This window comes from Helicoverpa zea, chromosome 23, assembly GCF_022581195.2.
Source record: "Helicoverpa zea isolate HzStark_Cry1AcR chromosome 23, ilHelZeax1.1, whole genome shotgun sequence".
Taxonomy (NCBI): domain Eukaryota; kingdom Metazoa; phylum Arthropoda; class Insecta; order Lepidoptera; family Noctuidae; genus Helicoverpa; species Helicoverpa zea.
The window spans coordinates 427,443-439,408 of NC_061474.1; the positions used below are offsets into that span (position 1 = coordinate 427,443).

Consider the following 11,966-nt stretch of genomic DNA (forward strand, 5'->3'; position numbering starts at 1 on the left):
AAATAAAACCACTCTATTAATATTTAATTAATTTATTGAGACACTAATGATTCGCGCCAAATATCTTGTCCAATCCGAACTTAGTAACGCATTAGCATCTAAGGACGTCACCACTTCCCACAACTAAATTCAAGACAGTCAAGACATTTGGTAAACTAACTGCTATGTGCAAGAACATAGCCAAATAAAAAACATTGAACAAAACAACATAATTTCTTAAAGAAAATAAAAGGAAACGAAATAATAACAACCTACAATAAAGGGATAATTTAACTAGAATAAGAACTTGTGACCTAAAATACCACACAATTATTATAAGATCAAATGCACACGAAGACTGGTGCTTCATTAATTAAGAAACCCACAACCATGGCAAAACTTCCCTAAGTGGGTAAAAACACACACACATACCCACAACACATACATAACAAATCTTCAAGCTGTGCAGAGTTACTTGGTACTAAGTCAAAATCTACATTTTCCCATCTTCAATCCCTAAAGCCAACTTCATTTCTAAAGAGTAATTCTGTTCTACTCTATTGAACTGGGCTTCATCACCATCCTTGTTACCCTCTTCGGCAGCCGGTATGTCATCAACACAGTCTTCAAATATATCATCAGTCGACACGTCATTGATAAAGTTATCATCACCGAGCACTGATTCGTAAATCTTCGAATCATCTAGTTCTCCATCGTTGTCTACAATTTCATTTCCATCATTGTCAATAGTTTTATCAAGGTCTTTATAGTTAGAAAAGGATGCATCTCCTGAACCAGACGCAATATCACTACTCATAACTTGTAGAACTCTGGCCTTACCATCCTTGGTGTCTTTATTGCGTGGCGTGCTTTCACGAACATTAGCGCTCTGAACCTTATCATTTCCATCGACACTCTTATCGTTAACCTCTGTAGTATCACTCAAAGTAGTATCGTTACCAATTCCTGAATCATCTTCAACAATAGCTGCCATTTTGTTTACATTCTCATCTGTAAGTGTATCTTCTAAGGACAAAGAAGTGTTGTGGCTTGGGATGAGTGTAGCTTCGTTATCATCGTTGCCGTCGTGAACTGATTCTGGCGGGCTGCTGGGAACGAATGGTACGTACTCGCCAGCTCTCCACCGTTGTTCGGCGACGTCCATATGAGCTTCCAGAATGCGGGATACTTCTGGCAACTGAAATTTTTTAATGAGTCAGGCAAGTACAAACATTTTAAAGATAGTGCAAATTATACTTACTGTGTACTCATTCTCCAACTGATCAGAAATGTGTTCAATGATAGCATTGGTCCTATTGTCGATGTTGCCAGCATGACTGGTCATGACGTCATATTGTCGGTACAACTCTCGCTCTTCATACTGTAGCGTACGATCCAGTATCTCGGAAGCAACGTTCTGGTCAATACGAGCGTTTTCTACCATGTTCGACACATTTACCCCTGGAAATATATCAAAAAATTACATCACAGCTATAGAATATACACGTTTCAAGTAATAGGAGATAAATGGTGGTAGTACCTTGTGAAGGGAATCTTTTATCTTCATAAGAGTTAATAGTGCTGATAATAGACTTCTTAGCTTCTTTCCGATCAATGTTGATCATGGTATCGTACGATGACGGCAAAGTTCTACTGCCACTTGGATATGCTGAGCTTGCACCTACAAATAAATCATGTCAACAAAATGCTATTAGGGATTGGTACTGGGCTTACTGTTACGGCATATAGTATTCCACAACGCAAAGAAAACTTCGAATTGTATTTTTTCTTTTGTTTTCGTACCTGTATCTTCAGTTGCACTAGGAGTGGCTTCATCTGCTGGGACACTTGAAGCAGAACCTTCGTTATCTTGATTTCCATGTCGTTTCCCAATGGATTTTCTATCTTGTTTCCGATTCCCACCCTTTTCAGCCCCCTTTTTCTTATCGACAGTTTTCTTTTCAGTACTAGTTTTATCCTTTGCGCTTTGTTTTCCTTTATCTTTAGAAGCCGCAGTACCTTTAGAAGTCTCTTTCTGACTTTGTTTGGGTTTAGTTGCAGTGGATGGCCTATTGCTGGGCTTTTTGGTTAATGTAAAAGGTATTTCTTCCTTTGATCCTTCATCACTCGTATCGGATGAGAGGTTTATCGAAACTGTTTCACCTGATGATGCTAGAATAATTCGGATCAACATTAATATTGATTGAATTTAAAATCTAACCAAAGTTTTGGGGTTTTAACCAAAATTTTCCGAACACTTCAAAATTCTTGTAATAATTTCTACCAAGCATACTTCTAACTAGTTAAAATACAACAAATATAATTAATAAATGGAGGATTACGGGGAGATTCGATGTCTTCCTCTCCGATCTCATACTGCACATCAGTGACGGGTGTTTGATCCACATACTCGAGTAGCACAGCGCCCGGCACATGTGTCAATTTCACTTTAGCTTCATCTAAAATATAACCATCATCATTTAATTACACCATCTCTCCTTCAGTGTTATTAGTATTAATGTTCGGTGATTTCTACTTCCAATTTCTCGTAATATACTATTTGTAGTTTAACTTACCCGGTTTTTCTCCAGCCGTCAACTGACTCAAAGCAACGCGATCGAAAGCATTGTCATTGCGGTACGTGGTATACATAGTTTTTTCTTTAACCAAGTGAGCTGGCAAGCTTTCATTTTCTTTGTAGTAAGCATCCATCATTTTCTTGTCGTATAATTTCTAGAAAAATTAAAATCACGTGAACATCCCATAGGTGTTATTAATCAACTTCATCAACTACAGCCTCCTGCCCATCAACCAACCCGTATCCCGTATTTCTTTAACCGATTTTCAACTTTATTTATCTTATTACATCAATGTTGACTGGAGTTGCATTACGTGCTGGTGTCTGTACTTCTGTCAGTTGACATACCATAGGATCAACAGCCGGTTCTCCTCTATCAATCCTGGCCTGTCGCTCAACCTGTTCTCGTTCTAGTTCAGCAAATATCTCAAGGTCATCAGCACTAGGCTCCAGATCTAAGTCTTCATCGTCATATTCCTCTTTATTCATACGATGCATGTAGTTAATGAGAGCTACTCCTTCACCTTCTGCTTGTGCTGTAATGTTAATCAAGTTACATAATCTTTGTAAAGGCACTTTTCAAAATGATTATTCAGACAGTAGGGTAAATGTTTGACAAGACAAATGAAATGAGATCGTTTATTTTGCAAGTTGGACATTAAATCACTTTTACACGTCATTTTAAGAACGCTGGGGTCGTCATTTCCTAACTGACTGATCCCTGAGAAGAACCGCCGAAACAAACTCAAGGGTCATAAAAGTGACGTCAACTTACCGCTTGGTCTTCTCTCTCCCTGGCCTTGACTGGTAGAAGCTTTGTTTGCCTCCTGAGACTTGCTCTTATCATCTTGCTTTTGAACGCTTTCCTTATTTTCTTCAGTTTTACGAGGTGAAGCTTTTTTGTCGAGTGGAATTTCTTTGATTGGAATTTTCTTATTAGTACTAGGCTTTTCGGCGCTCGTTTTTCTATCGTGATCAATTATAGTATTCGCTTTATCTATTGCATCTGTATTTAGTTCTTGATTGACTTCTGCTTTTCGTTGCTCATTATTTTCTTTGCTATCATTGCTATTAGCTTTTTCTATAATTTGATTAACTGGTTTTGTGACATCTTCAATGATTGCGTTTTTGTCACTTGCATCAGTTTCTTTTTTGTCTGCATCTTTATTTTCACGCGAGTCTATAATTTCAATCAAAGGTTTCTTTTCAGCTACAGCTGGAGATTTTTCTTCGTCGTGATCGATTTCAGTTATTTTTATATTGCCTTTGCGGTTTTTAGAATCTGAAATTATTATTTTTTTTTTTTTTGAAAAATAGAAAAAATATTTTATATACCTAATAAGAGAAGTTAGAAAGCAATTTACCTTCCAAAATCTTGGTGACTCCCTTTCTTCCAGTGTGCGGTTGCTGATTGAATAGCAAATTGTTGATTGCTTGGAAATCGGAAACAATGTCCCTGTCGACAAACAATACCTATATCAGAATCATGTAACCTTTACTTCATAATCATTTACTCTTTGATTGAAACAAAAACTTACGCTCTTTCATTCTTGGGCTTGACATTTCCATATCCGTACCAGTAGTCATCAGGAAGTGGTGGTGGGGGTTCGGCATTGATCTCTTGAACCAAACGTTTGCTGCGGTCAATTTGCGACCACTCTATATTCCCAGTCTCTGGACCTAGTTACATAAAATCTCATTAGAATTTGAACCTTATGTTATTGTCTGTAAACCTTATGTTCGACTGGCAAGTTCTAAACACTGGTGGAATTTACCGTCTTCCTTTTTATCGCTATCGTCACTACTGTCTTCGCTCGTAGAGTCATCTTCTTCTTCAGATCCAGAAAGCATATCCACAGCGACACCGTCCTTGACCTTGACCTCGACTGGTCCAAACTTCTGTTCCAGAATTGAGGGACCTTCATCTTCTGGCAGATCAGGTTCTTTTGGTTCAGTTGTACTATCCGGTTTGACTTCTTCGGGAGTTTGTTCGTCCTACAACAGGTTTGAATGTCTGACTCATACATCCATACCTATAAAACTGAACATACCAATGAAATGTGCATGTTCTACATACAGTTATAAATAAGTCATATCCTTATCTTTAGTTCTTTTACCTTAAGTTCTTTCTTATCTTGGTCTTCCTTTTCCCTGGCTTCTCTTATAGCTTTTTTTTCATCTCGCATTTTTATCAAGTATCTAACACTCTGCATCACCTTCTCTTGATCCTTAGCGATCCAGCTGAAAATGTTACCGTGTTCACTTTATTGACTATCTACCTATCTTAAATGATGTCTATGTCTAGGTGTATGAGCAATACTTTTAAAGACCGCTTCTAATAAGTAGAACTTACCGTCTTCTCTCAGCAATCTCCTCTTGCACGCCACCTCGTTGCCAAGCTTCAGCGCACGCGCGGTCCCTGGGGAACACTGGCCTGTTGTCCAGGTTGAGCAGCTCCTTCAGCCGAAGAGTCAGGGTCTTGCGGTAGGCAGGAATGTTGCGAACCACCGGGTTACCGGTTAGACACAGGACTGTGAAATAAACACGTAAAAATTAGGTACGTGAATTTATTCAAATGATTTTGAAAATCTACATATATGTATTTTTCTGCTCTACGAAATCCCACAAAACTAATCTCGCGCTATGAAATTATTATACCTTTCAATATTATCATGTCAGCAAGAACATCAACTATCAGAGGATCTTCCAAGCGATTGTATGATAAGTCCAGCACTGATAGATTCCTGCAATACTTAAGATGCAACAGGTCCTCTGAAACGGCATAAAAAACCATTGAAATCACACACGAATAAGGACCCGCCAAGTAAATATGTAGGTATCTTGTTAAATTTTGGACTTAACCAAAGCCTTTGACTATGTTCACGAGAAGTTGATTGCTTACCCACACCACTCAACATATTATGAGCAATGCTCAAAGTGTGTAAATCAGGAACAACATCAAGATTTTCTATCTTTCCAACAAAATTGTGGTCAATATTCAGTGTGTCCAGTTTAGGACAGCCATCCAAATTCTCAATCTTTCTCAAAACGTTATTGTGTAGATACAAACACTTCAGCTCAGACAGCGTGTCCAGCCCCTCAATTCTCTGTATACCATTGTTCTCCAAAAATATGCATTTTAAGCCCGTATATTCTTCTAGATTTTCGATTTTGGAGAATCCCTATAATGAAAAATAAGGTAAGGTATGAGTATGAATGTTAAAAAGGCGGGAGTTAATGAATCTTTTATACTTATATTTGCCTCGTGATTTATGAGTATTTCACCTTAAAATGCAAATATAGAATATCGTTGAGATATGGCGTGCAATACAGTTTATGCTGCCGGCAATGATTCTTGATGAACTCCTTCGTCATGCGAGGTGTCTTGTTCATTTCTTCGAGTTCTTTCTCCACCTTCCGCTGAAACTCCCTCTGTCGCAATCTCTCTTTCTCAGCGTCCTCACGCTTCTGCTTTCGTTCTGCTTGCTTCTTGGCTTCTTCGTCAGTTTGTACTTCTACAAAAAGTATTAGGAGACTTATCAAATCATACTATTCGCAAAAGATGAGCAAACTTAACAACTAAGACAGTACGATAGTCATTTACCATCAGGTTTTCCGTCGGTAATAAGCGGCACTTCTTTTCTATCTTCAGACTCCGCTTCTGCTGCCTCGATGTGATCTCCTTGAGCCCTCGTATCTATCTCTTCAGAAGGTAATTCGCGTATCTTCCCAGAACTATCCGATAGTGACTTCTTCCGCATCTCTTCTCTCCTCAGCATGTTATTGGCTAATCTTAACACTTCTTTATTATCTTTCATGTTGTCTTTTATATCATGAAGTAGATTGCTTATCCTCTTGCTCCGTTCAGCTTCTTGTTTTTGCGATTCAGCAATTTTTTTGTTTTTCTCGTCAAGGTAAGAAAAGTCAACATCCCAGAGTTCTTTTCGTGAACTTACAACATTTTCTTCAGTCTGGTCCACATTGGTAACATCAGCAGAGTTTTTTTCAACCTCAGACTTGTTCGGAGGCGTACATTCCGCGGGAATTTTGTTCTCATCCTGTTTCTGAGTTTTCATTTCTTGTTCCATCCTTTTCTTCATGGGATGCAGAATTTCCTGAGATTTCAGTAAAATTTCATCAACTTCTTTAATGAACGTTCTACATTCAGAGTTTCGCTTTTCATATCTAGCTTTGCTTTCGTTAATTCTATGTTCGTGATGTTTTAATTCAGAGTTCAGTTTGTTTATTGCATCATGAATGCTATCCATTTGTGGGTCAGAAATAATTTCCGGAGGGTTGTCTTCTTCTTGAGTCTCCTCTTTTGGTCGATCAATTTTCATCTCATTCTTAAGTATTTCTCCCTCTTCTTTTATTTTTTCATAAGCTATATTTGACTTTCTTGAATTTTCCAATGCTTCATTAACATCGTTCAACAATTCGTTCATACTGTTCAACTTATTTGTTATATCCTCACGTATAAGAGTGCTTAGATTTTCAGCACCTTCAACGATATTTCTGGCTAAACTTTTCATCTCCTTAAATTCCATTTCATTATTTTCAGGCTTTCCTTCATTGCTCGACTCAAATATATTTTCCAAGTTATTTTGTAACGTTTGTTCCATCTCGGCGGTAAAGTTTTGTGGTTGTGCCTCATTTTCGTTTGTAAGCTCTGATGATATTTCTCTGATGTCTATCTTATTTCTTTCTTCAGTGTTTTTCGATCCCTCGTTCAATGCGGGTGATGGTGTAAGTGAATTATTTAAAACAGAATTTATTTCACGTAACGCCTTCTCAGTATCTTTGAGCTTGGCTTCAAAATTCTTTGGAAATACATCTTCCACCTCAATGTTCTCTTCATCGATTTGTTTCGGTTTTACTGGTTTTCTTTTACACTTGCCACTGAGATCTGGGGTGACAGGATTATCTTTTAGTGGAATATTCATAGCTTCATTAATAGCATATTTTTCTTTTACTTCAGCAAACTGGGAGCGCCTCCTTTGCCCTTTTATCAGCTGTGTAGACGAATCTTTTAACACCTGGTTTTCAACTATTGCTATCGGTTGTTTAAGGTTAGCACCTTGTGATGATTCTGCTTCATCATAGTTGTCGGCCATCTTTCCCAGCATATCCTTAGTTTCTTGAAATCGGGTTTCATATGACTTAGTGGTGTACTGACTGACAACTTTTTCTATCGCATCATATTCTTTTTCATCACTGTCAGACTCAACACGTTCGCTTTTCTCTGAAACTGATTCATCACTCTTTCTTGCACATTTCTTCTTGTAGTCAGAGACAGATGTCATTAATGAGAGCATATGTTTGTAATTTAATTTGTTAATTGCCTCTTTGTCGCCTTTTGCAGCATCTAACTCTTTTCTCATGGCATGGTAATCCGCTACGTTTATTTCGTCCAGAGGTATAGCTATCTGTTTATTAAAACTATCGTTCTGGGCCATAATCTGAATTTGGCGCGCTTTCTCCGCTATGATAGGGTTGTCTTTGAACATCTCCTTTATGTCTTCTTCGGTTAAGGGCTTGTTATGGTCATCTATTTTGGTAAAAGGTTGGCCTGCCATTACTTCTTGCTCAGTTTTAACTTCACCAGGGCAAGATGCCGCTATATAGGGTCTGTTTGAACCCACAATTAGCGGCTTCAGCTCATTTTCAATAGCTTTTTCAATCATCTCTTTAGGTAGCTTAGCATCGTGGAAGAAAATACGCAATTCTTCTCGTTTCTTTTCTATATACTTCGGATCTGTTTGAGCATCCGGTGCTTCCATTATTTCGCCGAGCTTATTACGTTCTGGTTTTACCAATTACTGTTTTATTTGCCTGTTTAATAATAAATTAGAACTCATTTGCTTTATTTGACACAAATCAAATAAAATCTGGCGTAGTTACGCATAGTCATGACAACAAGATTATTTTGTTTAGTCAATAATATTTAAATAAGGAATACGCACTCCCAATAAGGCAATATTCGTAAAAACATTATAACGAAGAATGAAAGGCACTTTAAGTAAACAAACATTATTTTCTGCAGTCATACACAAAATGAAATTATTTTTAAAATTATGTTTAACTAGTTAATATTTTAAAAACTACTATTTCTTTTTAATTTTTTCTTCTGGTTTTTTGTGTCCAGACAATGTCAAACTGCAGTCAGCTGTCGGCTGTCAAATTACAGTTTTCTCCTGATTTCACGTTCGAGCTTCGTTTTCAAAACAAATATCTGCGAATTACTCAATATATTTGTAATAATAATTGAGCTCGCAAATCCCATTATCATGAACTACTATTAAACTGTAAATTGGCTACAAGTTGCATGATGACCGACGAAAGGAACTTTCGTTCGTCGTACTACGAAAAAGTCGGATGCCGGGGAGTCGAGGAAAAGAAATCGCTTGAAATATTGATGAAAGAGAAACCTTGGGATAAAGTTAAGCTAAAACAGTTCTGTTTAAGGTTTACAGTGCCTGCTGCGTACAGAAATTTGGTATGGAAAGTCTTATTAGGTGAGTTTTATATCAGGTACATACAATTTATGTGACACATACTTCAGCGCGAGCCGAAACAAATAACTTCTTTATCATAGCTCTTCCTTATATTTTATTGTGTAAACAATAATAACCAGGCTCCCTACGTATATATTTGCTATCTCAATAGCATAAAATTTTTCTATCATCAATTTTTTCAAGTCAATATTCAAACTAAAACCCAAATCCCCTATTCAAAATTTTCCAGACATCTTGCCAGTGTACCCAGACTCCCACCAGTACGTAATGGAACAGCGAACGGAGCAGTACCAGGACCTGCTGTATGCTGTAGAAATGCTTGAACTGGTAGATATGGATGCTCCCCGCAGTGAAGTGTTGTTTGAGATGTGGCTGCTGGAAAATGAAGAGAGAAAGCCTCCTATGTTCCCGGAGACAAACTTTTCTGTGAGTTTTGTAACATTATGAACTGAATGTAGTAATAATGAAGATATCTGCTTCCAAATTTAGTTCAAAACATCAGCACATAAATAAAAGCTTTAATTTTTTTCTTATTTAGTATAAAATGTTTTGTTGTTATCTGCATTATGTTGCATGTTTTTTTTTACTATCAATATTGTAATTTAATTTGGTTCACCTGATAATGTTATAATTAGTAGATTACCTAAAGGCTGTTGGCCTGAATTGAGGTCAGGGCTCAATCAGGCAGCATAAAATAAAATCCTTTAATAAAAAAAATGTTTTTAAATTAATTCTTTTATGGTGTCATTGAACCGTCTATACTTTTCTTCAGTCTGCAGACACATTCCTGCCAATAGTGAAGACTCTTCTAGAACTTTATGATGATGAGGTGGACGTGTACTGGCTGGCCAAAACCCTGACTGACGTAGTGAGGAGCATGCAGAGGGAACTGCCCAAACTGAAGGAAGCCTTCATGACCATGCTGGAGAAGGAAGATGGGGAACTGTTTAAGTATGATTCATTTAAATCATTATTTTATGACTTTCCTAAAGGTTTTTTTCTATGTTCTTGTAACCTTATAAATGATCTGCAACTTGAGGTGCTATTAATATGTAAAATAAAAGTCGAAAACATTTGATTAAGCAGCATTAATAAATTATTATTTCCAGTCACCTGGTCGACATAAATGCTCTAGAAGTGTTACCACTCACAAAATGGTTCAACTGTTGCTTTGCTGGGGTTTTGGATGACACTTCTCTTACCAAGTAAGTATGTCCAGTCAACTGATAGAGAGCTGGTTTTTAGGATGCAGAAGAGATGTATTCGTTCAATGTGTGGTCTTAAAACTACAGACAGTTGCATACCATATTTTCAAAAATATAAACTTCTAACTTTTCCTTCACTTTACATTTTAGAAACCGCACTGTTTGTCAAGTGTAATCCAGAACTATTTCTGAAAATATCTGATGCTAAAAAAATGCCCACACGTTCACAATACATAAATAAATTATGTCACGTAAATTGTAAGACCGCTTTACTCAAAAAGAGCTTTTTTGGTTTGGCTCCAAGAATTTACAATAAAATTCCCACCTTAATCCGAGATCTACCTCTTGGTAAATTCAAAGGGGCTCTTCAGGCAGTATTAACCGAAAAATGTTACTACTCTTTGGATGAATACTTGAATGATATATCTCTGTGAATTGTATTTATTGTTGTTTATTTTGTTTTCTGATGATTTAATTACTATTTTTGTTTGTCAATTTAATGTTAAGTTTTTTTTTTTTCTCTACTACATTTGCACGTCTTAATGACAAAACATAGCGTTCTAATTATACATACGTAAGATCTTTATTTTGTCAATACCTATGTTTTACAAATTAAAATATTCTATTCTATTCTATTCTATGTTTATACTAGTAAGTTATAATAGTTTACGGCTGTGGTTAAACCGGCATCCCAACCATTTTTATTTTAAAATACATTGATATAAGAAAAATAGGCACATAATTCATTTCTCTGCATCACTTGGAGGTAACTCGGCCATTGCAGTTGAAGATCATGGGAGTCACTAACTAATTTGTGAATTCATATAGCTATTTATAAATTCCTAAACTATTTTCTATTTTTTTCTCAGAATATGGGACAAGATATGCAGTGGGGCGCCAAAGATACTGTCTTTTGCGGCCGTTATGCTAGTCATAACGTTACGCAGAAATATACTGCGCTCGAAGAATGCTGAAGAAGTTATTAAATGTGTATCTCAGGTAATAAAAAAGTATGCGAGCTCAGCCAATTTTATTTATTTTGTCAATACTAGCAAGCAGCTAGCTAATATTGAGCTTACACAAAAGGGCTTTTGACCTAAACAAAAATATTTGTATCTTTTTCTAGATACCAGAACAATGTGAAGAAGTAGTAGCTAACAAGGCGATCGAACTGTGGCAGTACTACGGCGCACAGCCACAGAGTGACACCCTAGCCAAGAAATGATGTATGACCTTCTAATGGGGTGACCTCATTAGAAGGAAAATGGACTGTCTACGAGTGTATATGTCTATGGCAGCTTAGCTTCTCAAGTGGTGGACACGCAGTGGCTTTTGTTGGAATTTAATTATAATATTGTTGATTTTTTATATTATATGCATAGGATTCTAATATATCTTCAATATTTACAATATAAACGTAGTTTCAAAAGCTGTTAAATGGTTCTTGTAGTTTTGAAAAGTACATGAATTTTGGCTTGTGACTGTGTGGTGCCAGAGAGATCTTCGGTGTTGTATTAAAGGAGACCCTTTCCATAGAGACCATTATTTTAGGCCTTAGTAAAATAAGAATTATTTCCTACCTTCTTCATAATAACGAATTATTACTATCTTGTATGTATGTATTACCTTTGTAATAATTGGCTATGTGAACTGTAAATAAAATCTTTTATGCCTGAATAATTTCATTTT

At 36.7% G+C, this 11,966-nt stretch overlaps 2 protein-coding genes across 2 annotated transcripts; one reads left to right on the forward strand and one right to left on the reverse strand.

The window, feature by feature from the left end:
- Positions 1-16: 16 nt before the first annotated feature.
- LOC124641687 (dynein axonemal assembly factor 1 homolog) lies at positions 17-8,337 on the reverse strand. The gene is made up of 17 exons (XM_047179856.1): positions 6,193-8,337; positions 5,843-6,046; positions 5,460-5,739; positions 5,216-5,329; positions 4,911-5,088; positions 4,675-4,798; positions 4,333-4,552; positions 4,096-4,237; positions 3,922-4,013; positions 3,333-3,839; positions 2,906-3,093; positions 2,556-2,712; positions 2,322-2,438; positions 1,783-2,151; positions 1,520-1,660; positions 1,241-1,440; positions 17-1,177 (listed from the first exon to the last, which is right to left on the reverse strand). The coding sequence occupies exons 1-17, from the start codon at positions 8,335-8,337 to the stop codon at positions 473-475; spliced, it is 5,883 nt and encodes a 1,960-aa protein (XP_047035812.1). The 3' UTR covers positions 17-472.
- A 366-nt stretch (positions 8,338-8,703) lies between these two features.
- LOC124641948 (TBC1 domain family member 7) lies at positions 8,704-11,954 on the forward strand. The gene is made up of 6 exons (XM_047180215.1): positions 8,704-9,072; positions 9,302-9,498; positions 9,845-10,023; positions 10,182-10,277; positions 11,147-11,276; positions 11,404-11,954. The coding sequence occupies exons 1-6, from the start codon at positions 8,883-8,885 to the stop codon at positions 11,500-11,502; spliced, it is 891 nt and encodes a 296-aa protein (XP_047036171.1). The 5' UTR covers positions 8,704-8,882; the 3' UTR covers positions 11,503-11,954.
- Positions 11,955-11,966: the final 12 nt, after the last annotated feature.

Excerpts from the sequence above, each read along its gene's own strand:
- LOC124641948 (XM_047180215.1), top strand. The coding sequence starts at position 8,883 with ATGATGACCGACGAAAGGAACTTTCGTTCGTCGTACTACGAAAAAGTC. Across the intron at positions 9,073-9,301 it reads GGTATGGAAAGTCTTATTAG|ACATCTTGCCAGTGTACCCA; the intron begins GTGAGTTTTATA and ends AAAATTTTCCAG. Across the intron at positions 10,024-10,181 it reads GAAGATGGGGAACTGTTTAA|TCACCTGGTCGACATAAATG; the intron begins GTATGATTCATT and ends TATTATTTCCAG.
- LOC124641687 (XM_047179856.1), bottom strand. The coding sequence starts at position 8,337 with ATGGAAGCACCGGATGCTCAAACAGATCCGAAGTATATAGAAAAGAAA. Across the intron at positions 3,840-3,921 it reads AGTCACCAAGATTTTGGAAG|ATTCTAAAAACCGCAAAGGC; the intron begins GTAAATTGCTTT and ends TAATAATTTCAG. Across the intron at positions 2,439-2,555 it reads GACGGCTGGAGAAAAACCGG|ATGAAGCTAAAGTGAAATTG; the intron begins GTAAGTTAAACT and ends GTTATATTTTAG.